A 13832-nucleotide genomic window follows, 5' to 3' on the forward strand; every position below is an offset into this window, starting at 1 on the left:
TAACACTCCTGCCATGTTCCTTTCTCCTGCCCGGCTCATGCTGATGGCCCTGCACCTCACAGGGCATCATTACAGCACTGTGGCTGAGGCTGAGCACAGCCACTGTGAGTGGCAACACACTGAGTGGCAACACACTGTGAGTGACAACGCACTGTCAGCTGACAGCCCAGGGCAGAGATAAACACCCCGCAAAGAGAAATGATGGCCCAGCAGCTCCATAAGCCGCCTGGATTAGAGATGTTCACACACAAAGGCTGAAAAGCAGCACAGAGTGCTAACTCAACGAAACGGCACCTCCAGCCTCATCCCAGCTTGGCCCAACACATCCGGGCAGCTGTTGGCTTCATGTGCACCACAAAAAGCACAGAAATGCTAACGCTGCAAGGGCTGAGGCAGGCAGAGAGCAAAGAGGAGCCTGCTGCAGAGAAACAGGACCACCCATTCCAGAAGGTCACTACATGCAATGCTGCCAGCTGCAACCAGAGATCTTCTCGGGGTACCCTTGCACTCCCTGCAGCAACAATTCTACATGTGCAGCACCCACAGCAGCCTAACCAGCACCAGGTACAGAGGGATACTGAGCTCCCTGCTCCTGCTGGCTGCAATATTTCTGGTAAAAGACATGATGCCATTGGCCTTTCCTGGCTATCTGGGCACACTGCTGGTTCACATTCAGCCTCCTCTCCACTAAAAAACCCAGATCTTTTTCTTCTGTGCAGCTTGCCAGCCCCTCTGCTCCAAGCCTGTAGTGCTGCCTGGAGTTGTTACAGCCAAAGTCCAGGGCCCAGTGCTTAGTCTTGCTGAACCACATCCTATTGGCCTTAGCCTAGCAATCAGCCAGTCCAGATCCCTCATGAATTTCTATATATGCCAGAATTCCCTCCTGCTATTGCTGGGATGTGATCTGTTTCACAAATTGAGAGCTCAATTTCGAGCACTTTCTGTTAAATCTATTTGGTTGCACATAACTGAGGACACAGTATGGGATGTTCAACTGTACCTGCAGACTGAAAAGGAACCAGAATTCCATAGGAAATTTTAGATGCTGTAATACTCCTAGTGTGGACTTCCAAAAAACCTAGGAGAGCCAAGAATGCTACCACAGTAAAAGTCAAGCTAAAACCAGTAGGAAAAAAACAATATCCTTTGAAATTAGAAGCCGCAGTGGGCTCAGAATCATTGCTGGATGTTTTTATGCAGTAAGCACTGCTATGAAAACGTCAGAGTATCACACTCGCATTTTGCTGTCCAAGAATCCTTGCACTCAGGACTTTGTACAAGACTTGAAATAAATTAATAAAATCATAGTGGAGATTCATACAGTGGTACAAAACCCCGTATACCTTGTGGTCAGCAATACCCGAAGACGGTGAGTACTTTATAAAAGACGCCTTCTTTTGCATTCCTTTGGATGGAGAAAGTCAGAAGGAACTCACTCTCACATGGGTGAATTCTGCCCCCCAGAGGGAACTGCAGCCACTCTTTGGTAACTTACTTGCCAAATACCTGAAAGACTGGCAAAGTAAGAATCCTTTCGTCCCTCTTGTGATGTGCTAAGGACATCCTACTTGTCAAAAACTGAACAAGTGGCAAACACAGATTTACCGAATCTGTTGGGACCAGCTGGGTGCTAGTATCTCATGGAAAAAAAAGGAAAAAGCTGCAAGCAGTACAAAGCACTGTATTTTGGCAGGGATTTGACATGTGTCAAAGGGAATTAGGAGAAGAGAGGAAACAAGCTATTTGCTGAACAGCTTCTCGCCAGTCTAAGCCAAAGCCACAAATGTTTGCAGGGATGGCTGGATGGCGCAGATGCTGGGCACCAAACTGTGGTCTGCTTGGATGGATGCTGCTGCCAAGGGGCCTGGGAGAACATTGGGATGGACACCAGGACGTCAGAAAGGATTTGATTCCATTAAAACAGAATTAATGAGAGCTGCTCTCAGCCTGCCAGGTAACTCTACAAAAATGGGGCTGAAGCACAAGCACTGCTGCTCTGAAACCAGAAATAAGGCTCTAACTAGAGCTATCCACAGGTAAAAGGGTAAAATAATCCACAGATTTTGAACGTGCTGTTGGAGAGCTCCACACACAGAGCTATGCGGAAAAGACACGGACTACTGTCCTGCCAAGGCACTCCTTTTAAACAGGGGACAGAAGTTCTCAAAGTGTTGTAAACCGTTTGAAAGCCAAAGAGAAGCCGCGCTTCCGAGTAACAAAGTCCGCCGGGCAGCGAAGCAGAATAAGCTCAAGCGAAGCCTCGCGCCCACTCGCGCCCAGCGCCCCGCCTCCGCCACAGCCCCAAAATGGCCGCCCCGCCCCGCCCGCCGCGTGCCGCCCACCCCGCGGCTGGGCGGGAGGAGCGCCGCGCATGCGCCTCGGGCGGAGTTTGCGCCTCGTCCCGGCGGCGGGGCAGAGAGGCGCGGAGCGCGGTGGAGGTGAAGAACAGCTGGAGCCCTGCGGGGCTCCGGCCCTCTCGGGCTGGACGGAGAGACCGTGCCCGGCAACGGGAAGCTCAGCGGTGAAAACAATTCTGCGAATAGCGTACGGGTGCGTGCTTTCGGGTAGCGTTCGGCCCTGGTGCGTCGGTTGCGGGTGGGTGCGGCGTTTCCCCGTTGGTGAGGCGACCGGGAGCTTTGCGGGAGCGGCGCTGCTGCCCGCCCGGCGCGCTTCACCTCCGTGCCCGCAACTGCGCTGCTGTCTGCCGTTCGGCTCCGCCTTGTTAACCGCAGCCTGGAGCCGTCCTGCCCCCCGCGCCGCTCCTTGTTGGACTTTTCTCTGCCGTCCCGAATCTCTGCGTGTTCTTCCTTCCTTCTCACCTTTGCCCAAGGTGTAACTTTTCCTTTCGTGCGGTAGGTTCAGTGCGAGGCGGAAGGCTCGGAAGAAGAAAAAGAAGAAGGCTGGAGGTGGAAATCGGGGATTTTTTAAAATGAATCGGAATTGTTTAAATTGTGAAGCAGGAACCCTCCCTCCTTTCCCCCTCCCCCCTTCCCCTCCCCCCCGTGCTGTGGTTGCCTCCAGGAGGTGAGCTGCAGTCTTCCCATGCTGCTTGTGGCCGTGCCCTGGGGTGCTGGCAGGGTTCCGTGTCGCTGCTGTGTGTGATTGCAGCCCAGGGCTAGGGGAGATCTGCCTTCAGAGCCGGAACTGACAAGCTGGAACTTCTGTGTCCCTTTCTGCTGACCCCGTTGTTTGTGTACAGTACGTTCAGCTTCGCTGTGTAAGTGTATGTGCCTTTTTAAGTACACAAACGAGCAGCGCTGGGTGCCTGTGTGGGCGTGTGGGTGTGTAAATACAAGCACATGTGAGCAGTGGCCAGCTGAGGTCAGTAAGGTCCTGGATGTGCATTAAGTAAAGAGGCTCAAGGAGCCAAGGAAGTGTTGGACTCCGTGCTCCTTCTTTCTTGCTGAGCAGCTGAGCTGTGCCATCATGTGCGTGGGGTGCACCAAGGCAGGCTGCTGTTAGTGTGTCTGTGCAGACTGAAAAATGCTGGAGACTGACGTTCTTTTTCTACTTGATGTGGTGTCCGTAATCCTCCCCCAAAAAAGGGGAACAGGCCTTCCCTGCATCTTCACTATTCTGTCATAGGATAAAGTCATAAAATTGCCACAGTTGGAAAAGACTTCCAATATCATTCAGTCCAACCATCCTCTTACCACCAATATTTTCCCACTAAACCATGTTCCTTAGTATTGTCTCTGTTCATTTCTTGAACGCTTCCAGGGATGGTGACTCCCCCACCTCTCCATGCAGCCTGTTTCAGTGCCTTACCACTCCTTCTGAGGTGGTATTTTTCCTCATAACCAACATGAACCTCCCCTGCTGCAACCTGAGGCCATTACTGTTGCTAGTTCCATGGGAAGAGAGGCCAACTCCCACCCCACCACCCTCCTTTCAGGCAGTTTTAGAGAGATGAGGTCTCCTTTGAGCTTCCTCTTCTCCAGACTGAACAATCCCAGTTCTCTCAACCAGTCCCTATGAGACTTGTGCTCTATCCCCTCACCAGCTTTGTTGCCCTTCTCTGTACACAGTCCAGGGCCTCTGTTTTTCTTATAGTGAGAGCCCAGATTGCTTCCATCCATGCAGTACTGTCCTTAAGGCGTGGAATGGGGTTTGATTTGCTGGGTTGCTCCCTTTTGGATACAGTTTTATGAAGCAGCTGAGGACTTGTTGCCTGGAGCAGGGGAGGTGAAGTTAGTTTTCCTCTTCGCTGTCTGTGCACACCAGACTTCAAGCATGTGTGCTACCCTCAGGTTTGTACCTAGCACCTTTCTTCCTCTGCACTGCTGGGTTGGGTGGGCGAGCAGCAATGCCTGGGACTTGTGACAGCAAGCCTTGGTGTGGCAGGGCACCTGCCCTTGGCACAGCTGCCACGTTATGGGAGGTAGCTGCCGTTTTGCTCATGGTCACAGTTTGGCCATGCTGCACTGTGACCACCATGATCCGGAGGTCAGGACTGGGCCCCAGAGCTGTTAAGTCTTTGTTCATCTGGCGGGGAGGCTGAGTAACAAAAGCTGCTGGTGTTAGTCTGTGAATGTAAAATTGCTTTTTTTCTTTTGAGGTATAGGCCTTAAAGGTGAAGATGCAGGAGCCTGACCTGGTTGCGAAAGCACTACGGTCTGTTCTTCATTCCAGTAAACATGGCATACCCCTGTCGGAGCTTCAGAGTGAATACAGATCATTAACTGGTGAATGGATTCCCTTCAGACACCTAGGGCATGCCACACTGGAAGCCTACGTGGCAAGCATCCCTGGAGTGGTCAGGATCGAGAGAAATAAAACAGGAGAGGTAAGAATCTGTGATAATCAAGAGAATTGTAGCACGCTGGGAATGGCTTTCATGTTTGTTAAGTGTGGAAGTTCATCATTGTACCTCTGCCCTTGTCATGGGTTATGTGAGAACAGCACTGTAATGTGTATGGTGCACTAATGCTATCAGAGGTGGAAGCTGTGACACAAGCAGGTGTCTCTTATTTTCCTGCTCCTGTGTGCAGCTCAGAAAGTAGCGTTTACGAAACCTGGAGGATTATGGAGATTTCCCCCTTATAGAGGAGTTCTGTCTGGAAGGCACCTTGGCAGCAGAGCTGTGATTCCCAGCTCAAACCTTCTTCCTTTGGGGCTATATTAGTAGATTGTCCTGAGCCCTCACAGAATGTTAAGTCTTGTGCATGTGTCTTGAATGTATTTTCAGGCTAGGATTCTGGAGCCTTCTTTTCTTCTACAGCAAAACTGTTGTAGGTCTGTTGTGTACAAACCTGGCATCAGTTTCTGAAGGCTTAGCACTCTTTTTGTTGTGAATTGCATTGCCAAGGTGAGGTGATGCAGCTCAGCTTAGTAGGTTTACAGGGGGACAAGCACTCAGTGCAGATGTCACAGTTCCACTGGTCATTGATTTTTGTTGTGGAGGAGGTGGATCCCGGCTCAGCAGAAAAGTTCAGTGTAATAGAGTTTTTCCTTATTGCTTGGCCTTGCTGCTATTACCTGTGTCTCCTGTTGGGTTGCTGGCTTGGAAGCAGCTTGCTGAAACCACACATCTTATCTGGCAGTGTGGAGCTCCTGGTTGCAAATCTGCTGGTTTGCTCCTCTCCCCAGGTAAACACAGATGTTTGGCAGAAACTGTAGCTGTCATACCAGATCTGAAGAGGTGGTGATTATGGCCTTCCTGACTTACTTGGGTTGAGGTGACATCTGGGAGCTCAGAAGTAGGTCTTCATAGTTGTATGTGAAGTGTGGTGAGAGGTCTCATGGGATTCTTTCCATTTTGTGCTGATTCCTGGAAATGTTTTTTAAGCAACGGCTTCCCTTGCTGCCTTTTTACAACTGCCAGAGTTCACCCTTTTACAGCAGGTAGCTAAGTGTGAGGTTCTCTTTTGCTTTGCTCCAAGGCTGAATTGACTACAACTACATCAGTAAACATGAATTCATGTGCCTCTGGGATTGTGAGGTTGCAACTTAATGCCTCCTCGTGGTGGCTTCGGCAGATAGCCATCTGTTTCTAACTTGGGCCTTGCAGGATATAATCTGTTATCCTCCCTTTCCCTTGAGAGCCTTGCTTATCCTCTAATGCAGTGTGTGCTGAGAGCCTTGTGGACATTTGAGTAGTGCTGGAGGCATACACTTCTCTGAGGCAACTGTAAGGAAAGATTAAAATGTAGCTATAGGAGGTAGAAAGAGGGAGAGCTACTAAACAAGGCTGGAGGTAGTTCAGCAGGAATCACTTTCCTTTTGTTCATGCTGATTGTGCTTTGCATGACTGAAGCAATTGAAGGGAAGCAAAGACCTGGGGCAGAAGAGACTCATGAAGACAGAGCTCATGTTGCTGTTTTGTGACCCTCTTGTGATAGGTTTCCAGAGTGTGACCTGGGAAGACACTGAGCAGAGGGTGATGTGTGCAGTTGGTGCCCTACCTGGTTTTGAGCATTTCTTACAAAGAGTGAGCGGAGGCAAAAGTAGAGGCATTGTTTGCCCTCAGGTCACGCTGAGTACTTTGTATGCCTTTTAAAATCAGGAATGGCAGTGAGAGGATGAGGACAACCAGCAGTCACAGGAGGGAATAAAGGATGAGGCTGAAAGAGAAGTGTGAGGTGACTCAAACAGTAGGTACACTAATCTGTGGACCAGGGCTGAACGTGTTCATTGTGAGTAAATCCATGTGAAGAAGAAAATTTGTGCTGTACAGAATTTGAGACAAGAGCTCTTGTACCTTCTTTCAGAAATAAGCACAGCTGAGCACCTTTCTTAAGGGCTTGTACACTCCTGCAGACAGGGTGAGGCACAGTGTGAGTTCTGTGCACAATAGCACACCTGTGATCACACTGGGTCACAGAGACCTGCTGTGCTAGCTTATGCAACTGGCTGTTGCTATGGGTGGGCACAGGTTCTTAGGAAGGACGGGCTGGGATGGAAGGAAGGGGTGCTAGCATAAGCCTCTCCTGTTTGAGAGCAGTGGGGGTTAACAGAGCTTGCTGTGGGACAGATGATGAGCTAGCAAAAACTTCTTTGTTGGGAGCTGTGCACAGACCGGTATATGGGTTCTCTTGAAACCTTAGTGATCAGGAAGATGTGGTAGATGAAGCAGATGATGCCTTCTTCAGACATCTGCAAGAAGCCTCACTTTTGTAGGCACTGGTTCTCACAGAGGACTAGAACTGCTGGGTAAGAACACCTTCCTGACACAGACGTTGAGTGTATGAGGGGAAATGGTCAGCTGGACCCAGTTCTTACAAGCAAGGAAAAAGTGCTTAGGGATGTAAAACCTGTGGACGGCCTTGCCTACAGTGACCACAGGATGATGGTATTCAGGATTGTGAAAGGAGGGGAATGAAGTAAAAGGCAACATCATGATGAAGAACCTGAAAAGAGCAGACTTTTTCTTGTTCAAGGGTCTGTCTGGAAGAGTCCCATAGGATACAATCCTGTAGAGAAGAGCGGTTCAGAAGAAGTAACTCATTTTCATGTACCACCTCCTCTGACTTAAGAGTTTTCCATTCCAATAGGGAGGAAAAATAAGCAAAGGTTGTAGGAGACTCACGTGAATTAAGAAGCTGCTGCTCACTAAACTTAAAAAGGAAGTATGCATGAAGTAAGAACAGGAAGAAGTGAATATCTAAGCATGTGGGCATGGGTGGGGATGGGCAGGACTGCATTTCTTAATGACTAGTTCAACAATGTAGAAGCCAAGGAAGAATGCCATCACTTTCAAAGCACTGCCATGTCAGACAGCATCCTTCTGAAGGAAGACTGAAATAGCTGTTGCAGGTGACAAGAAAAAGCAGAGGAACAGCAGGAAAATGAGAAGAAATCTGAAGCAACTGAAGAACTACAGCAGTTGGCTGTGCTGTGTGTCACAGCAGCCTTACGAAGGCCCTGCTCAGAGCACGGAGGGCAGGTTGTCAGCAGGTGCCTCTGAAAGGGTGAAGCATGAAGGATGTCAGACTGATGTTTCCACAAAGCTGAGGTAGGACCTGCTGTGCCAAAGTCCACCGTAGGACCAAATTTGTGCCTTGTTTCAGCCAGTCTTTTGGAAGCAGCAGTAAAGCGTGGTCGAGCTGTAAGAGAACAGGCAGCTCTAAAAAGGAGCGAGCCTGACACCTTTGCAGCAGAATTGGTGACACCAGTCACTCTGTGTGCAGGAGTGTTACGGAGCGTGATCCCGTAATGAAGCTGCACTGCGGTCATCCTAAAGCAATCCAGTTGGTAGGAGCTGGTGACTCGCAGGTTTGAGATGCTCAAAGGCTGAGCAGAAAGCCACGCGGCTGGCTCATCGTGCAGCCTGTTAATGCACGCTGTGATGGAGTTGTACCTCACCCGGAGTCCAGCTTCGCCTTTCACTTGCAGCTTAGGAATGTTCCATAGTACTGAAAACCTCGTGTTCTGAACTAGTCCTGGCATGCAGGTGTGATGAACTACGCTGTTAAACTGCCCCTTGTTTAATGGTTACAAAGGGGAGCTGCAACTGGAGGAGCAAGTTAAAAAACCAAAACAACAGCTGCTCATTCCTAGGCGGTGGCTGGAAGAAGCAAGCAAGAATGCTGGGCAGAAATCCACTGTTGTGTATCTCTGTGCTACAGTGAGGGCCTCTTAGTAAAGATTGCAGCAAATAACTGCTTTGCAAGAGTGCTTCACTGATGCCCTGCTTGCTGACTGAAGCTCACATACACCACATTTAATACATCCATTGGACCAACAAGAGTCCACTCTGACAAACAGAGCATGGAACAAATGCTGCAGGAGACGTACATGAGTGAACTGGAAGGTCTGGATGTTAATTCTGATGTTAACAGGATCTTACAAGAGTTAGGAACAGAACTGTGTGAGCTGGAAGGAATATAGAGATACTGTCCATGCAGGGATGTGATTAAAAAAGCTGCAGCCCGTGTTGAGTTGAATCTGGTGAGGGACATGAGGGACAAGATGAAATGTTTGTACAGGTGTGTCAGGAAAATGATGGCTAGAGAAAATTTGAGCCTGCAGAGAATTTGGAATTGGCCACTGCCACCAAACCAGCCTGATGTGTTAGTGCCACAAAAACAAGCTCAAGTATCCCAGTAGTTCTGGTTTTTATTACTCTTTTTTGGTTGTTTTGATAAAAAGATTAAAGTATTGTTATTTATATACATGAACAACGTAATCTATTGTGAGGGATGCTCCGAAAGTAATGCCTGTGACTTTGTTATATCTGACCACTGTCAGAGGCAAGTGTTGGTGGAACAACAGTAGAGGTTGAACTTTCCTGTCAGTATTCCATTCCATGTTGTTACTGTGCAGCAGATGGCAGCAGAGAGCCAGTCTGACGAAATGGGGGTGCCAGAGCATATGGAGCAGAGGTGTGTCATTGTACTTCTCCATGCAGAAAAAATGGCACCCACTGACATTCATCTAAGCTTGCTGAATATTTATGGACACCAAACAGTGGATGTCAGCTCTGCCACTGTTGGCACTTGTTCACTGTTGGCAAAAATGCATAGGTGATGGTGTTGCTTATGTTGAAAAACAGTGTTTTGTAGCTGAGATTTTGCCCTCTCAAACAGTGTTATTGTGGTCTTTGTGTGGGTTGTAGTTTTCATAGAAAGAAATAAATAAGAAGCATTACTTTTGGAGCAACCTTTGTGTATGCAGCCCAAGACAATTCCTGTTCTCTCAGTGCAGTCCAGGCAAGCCAAAAGGTTGGAAGCTCATGGGGTAAGCTAATCCTGGAAACCTCTTCCAGACAGGTGAAAGACAAGGAAAGTGGTGGTAGTCAGTATAGATCTAAGAAGGAAAATCTTATCTGGCTAACCTCGTAGCCTTCCATGATGAGATAACTGGTTGAGTGAATAAAGGGAGAGTAGAGGATGTTGCCTTTCTCTGTTTTAATAAGGCTTTTGATATTGCCTTCCATAGTAGATGCACTGAACTCAAAGTGGGGGCAAGTCAGCAGTGCTGTGCCCTGTAGGTTGATACTGTGGCAGTGTTGTTTAGTGCAAATGACCAAAGTGATGGGATAGAGTCCACTTATAGGAACTCTGCAGATGGCTGGAGTGACTGATGACTGTTTGCAGAGCAGGTGGCTGTGTTCTCCTCCAGATGGACCTCAGCTAGCTGGATAAATGACATAACAGAAGCCTCATGATGTGACAAGCCCTGCAAGCAGGGGAAGTGTTATGCACCACTAGAGTCTTGGGGATGACCAGCCAGAAGGCAGCTTGTCAGATAAGATCCAAGTTCACATGAGCAGCAGCGTGCTGTTGCAGCCTGGGAGTTTGATGTACTGGGTTGCATTAGGAAGTCTGTTGTCAGCTGGTTAATGGAGGTCTGTTCCTCTGTACTCAGCCCAGGTGAGACCACATGCAGAGTCCTGTGTCTACTGAAGCAACAGAGATGTGGACATTCCACATCAGATTTGGTGAGTAGATTTGAAGGTGGCAAAGGGACTGTGCTGGCAGACTAAGATAGCTGGGTTTGTTTGCTGTGGAGAAGAGAAAGCATGGGAGAGTCTAATCCATGTGTATTTATAGCTGTTCTGGGGAGAGTGGAAAAACATTTGAGCCCATCTGTATCTCCAGTACTCAGTGGTATTCAGTGAATAGACAAGAGGTGCAAAGTGAAATATGGATGATTTAATTTGAACATAAGAAATGTTTTTTTTTGTTTTTTTTTTTTGCCATAATGGTGGTCAAACCTTGGAACAGGTTGTCCTGAGTGGTTGAAAAGTCTCCATCCTTGGAGATATTATTCCACTCTCAACTGGACAGTCTCTTGTGCAAGTAGGTACAGTTAATGCCATTCTGAGCAGGGATAGTGAATTAGGTGGTCTATAAAGATCTCTACCAACTTCAGCCTCACTGTGCTTCCTTGCTTTTCATTGCTGCACTGGTTAGGCTGGTATTGAGATGCTGCCACCAAGCTCTGACACCCTTGGTGTGTTTCTTGTATGGATGATGACTGCGCAGCAGTTGTGCAGTGTGACTTCTAAGCAGCAGGCTATCTGGAGATCTCGTAGGGTAACAACACTGTGTGAGTCCGTGTTGTTTTTCAACCTTTTTCAGCCTTTCTCATCATGCTTTTTCGGATTGCTCCGAAGTTGGCATCCTCCAAGTGTTGGAGGAATACTCCTTCATCTGCCTTAGTTTGTTTTTGACACTTGGATGACTCCAAAGTTTGGGCTGGCATTTTGTCCATAAGGCCAAGTTCGTGTGAGATGTGTGGCTTGGGGGCTTGCTGAAGCAGTGTTTGTTTGCTTTTGAAGGACTACTTCTATCTGCATTACAAAGATGGATCAAGGAGAGGCCAAGGCAGGAGGTCATAGTGGAGGCAAAGAATATTGTCTGTATGCTTGTCCAAGGCCAAGCCACTGTTGAGTGCCAACACAGTGCTTGCAAGCAATCTGTGCCAGTGGGGTGGCTGTGCTATTCCTGTGTCAGGCAGGAAAAGGGCAGCCTAGCAGTGTGGGGCCACAGTAGTGCCTGAGCACATGTGGGCAGGAGTTAATCAGGAGTAAGAGCAAGTGGGAAGGTTCTGGCCAAGGAGGAGAGGGAGAACTTGGGGTGAGGAGAGGCTGAGGGGCTGGAAATTCCTTGCGTGGTGGTTTGCAGGGCTGGGCCTGCCTGTCTGTTTGCTCTGGGTATTGAGTGGCTGCTGGAAGCTCCTGCAGAGTCAGCGTGTGCTGCCTGGAAGGTGTGAGAAAATCCTTGGGAAGTGCAGGGTAGTGTTGTAAAGTGGGATCTTGGACTTGTAGGATGCAAGATTGAAGCTGGGCTACTGCCAGGTGGGCTCCAAGCTAAAGCAAAAGGGGATGAAGAGCCTTGGGTGGATTTGGCTATTTGTTTCACTGTTTTCTGAGGTGCATTATGGAAGTAGGAGATCTTCAAAGGCCTTTGTCTGTTTCTGAAACTTCTGTTGAATTGCTTGCTGGCCTCTGTGAGCTGTTGATTACGGGAAGTGGAAATTGCTGTCAGTGTTTTTTTTTGACTGTGGGTGAGCTTGGACCTCAGTGACTGTTTCTACTCCTGTCCCTTTCCTGCCCCAAACAGGTGACTTGCCACGCTGTTGCTTGCCCTGAGACCATGCAAATTGCTCAACTTGTAGCCCGACAGAGCAGTTTGAAGAAGAAAACAGGAAAGCAAGTGAACTGCCGGATGAGGCTGAAGAATACATCTCCAGTCACACCAGTAGGTAAGCCCCAGGCAGCAGCAAAAGGCTTGCTTTTACTAAAGACTTGTGCGTACTTAAAAGCAAAAGTTTTTGCTTTAAGCTGTTCCACTGAAGGCAGTGAGATGTGTTTTCACTGTTTCCAAGTAATGGGATGTGATGCTGACAACAGGTTATCAGCTTGCAAGCCACTGTCTGTGAGAGAGGCTTTCTTTGGCATACTCTTGAAACAAAAATGCTCTGGAAAGACACTTGCCTTTGTTTGTATTTGGCTGTGTTTTTGTGAGAGAAATGTCTAAGATATGTGTGAGTAGAGTGCTGGTGAGCCTGCTTGATTGGAAGGGATAAGCTAGCCCTTGGTGGGGTGGCAGAGGTGATCTGCACCCTCAAGGTGAGGAGCAACCTGGGCAGCATCAGCTGCAAATGTCTCCGCAGTTCCTGTTGTGAGTGCCCTGGTACCCCAGCGTAACCGCTGCCCAGGTTTTCCTGCTGATGAGCTGAAGAAATCCAGCTCTAGTGTTCAGCTTTGGACAGCTGATCCAAAATTGTCGAGTTCAGGAACTCTGCTTGCCCTGCAGTGCAACCTGTTTGTATGTCTTAGCTGTTGCCTGTAAGGAGAGCTTGCATGGGGCGGAGGAGAGCATTACTGATGGCCACATCTGGAAACTCTTTAGGAAAGCCAGAAGGAACTTTGCGGCAACCCAGGTCACTGAGCACACTGGAAGAAGGCAGCAAGAAGCCCATCCCTCGTGTGCCAAGAGGCAGAGGTGCACTATGCATCACAACAAATCCTACCATGGAGGGTGCCTGGTCTGCCCCAGCTGCAGCTGCTGGGAGTGGGTTGCCCAGAGAGATCCCCATGCAAAGACATGTCACGCTTGTCAACAGGTCAGTGCATGCAGTGGGAGATGTGGGGAAACGAGATGGTGCTTGGATGCTTCTTTGTCCAAAAGTTTTCTGGGCTGTGGGAATGTGGGAATCAGAGAGGGTTTGTGTGCAGGGGATGCTGATGCTGAGTGCTGGTGATTGTTTCTCTACACTTTGCCTATCTCAGCCCTTGCAGCGTTAGCATTTCTGTGCTTTTTGTGGAGCACATGAAGCCAGCAGCTGCCCGGATGTGTTGGGCCAAGCCGGGATGAGGCTGGAGGTGTTTTGCTGGGTTAGCATTCTGCTGCTTTTCAGCCGTTGTGTGTGAGCATCTCTAATCCAGGCGGCTTATGGAGCTGCTGGGCCATCATTTCTTTTTGCGGGGTGTTTACCTCTGCCATGGGCTATCAGCTGACAGTGCAGGGTGAATGTGTGTTGCCACTCACAGTGGCTGCGCTCAGCCTCAGCCACAGTGCTGTAATGCCCTGTGAGGTGCAGGGCTATCAGCATCAGCCAAGCACTGGCTAAGTGCAGCTGTGATGGATGGCTTAAACACCCAAGGCTGTGATTAGTATAGCACAGGGCAGTGCCCTTATATCATCCTTGCACCCTGGAGGGAGATGCAGGCCTGTTGCTGTGGGGCAAGTGTACCTGACAGGAGCACCCTACCTCTCTCAGGGCAGTGCTGTGGTGTTTTGCTGTGAGATTCTTGTGACCGTGGCTTCGTGGGTTTGCTGCTGCTTGGTCATGGGTGAAAGGGAACTGGCTGTTTATCCTTCCCACTCTGTCCTGTGGGAGAGATGCTAAAGGTAGCTGTGATTCTGGCAGGTTGCTTCCTG

The 13832-nt window shown here is 49.0% G+C and overlaps 1 protein-coding gene across 6 annotated transcripts in view; it reads left to right on the plus strand.

Moving 5' to 3' along the window:
• Positions 1-2367: 2367 nt before the first annotated feature.
• The window catches only part of TDRD7 (tudor domain containing 7), a 40107-nt gene continuing 28642 nt past the window's right edge, over positions 2368-13832 (plus strand). Inside the window, exons 1-5 of one of the 6 annotated variants that reach the window (XM_090132405.1) lie at positions 2993-3217; positions 4144-4250; positions 4565-4786; positions 12009-12150; positions 12801-13014. In XM_090132405.1, coding sequence (XP_089988531.1) covers positions 4580-4786; positions 12009-12150; positions 12801-13014 — 563 coding nt within the window. In that variant the 5' untranslated portion in view covers positions 2993-3217; positions 4144-4250; positions 4565-4579. Of the gene's footprint in view, positions 2551-2992; positions 4251-4558; positions 4787-9719; positions 10382-12008; positions 12151-12800; positions 13015-13832 lie in introns of those variants that run through there. The other 5 variants (XM_090132406.1, XM_090132403.1, XM_090132404.1 and 2 more) reach the window with 5 other exon arrangements.

This window comes from Phasianus colchicus, chromosome Z (assembly GCF_987193195.1).
Source record: "Phasianus colchicus chromosome Z, bPhaCol1.hap1.1, whole genome shotgun sequence".
Classification (NCBI taxonomy): domain Eukaryota; kingdom Metazoa; phylum Chordata; class Aves; order Galliformes; family Phasianidae; genus Phasianus; species Phasianus colchicus.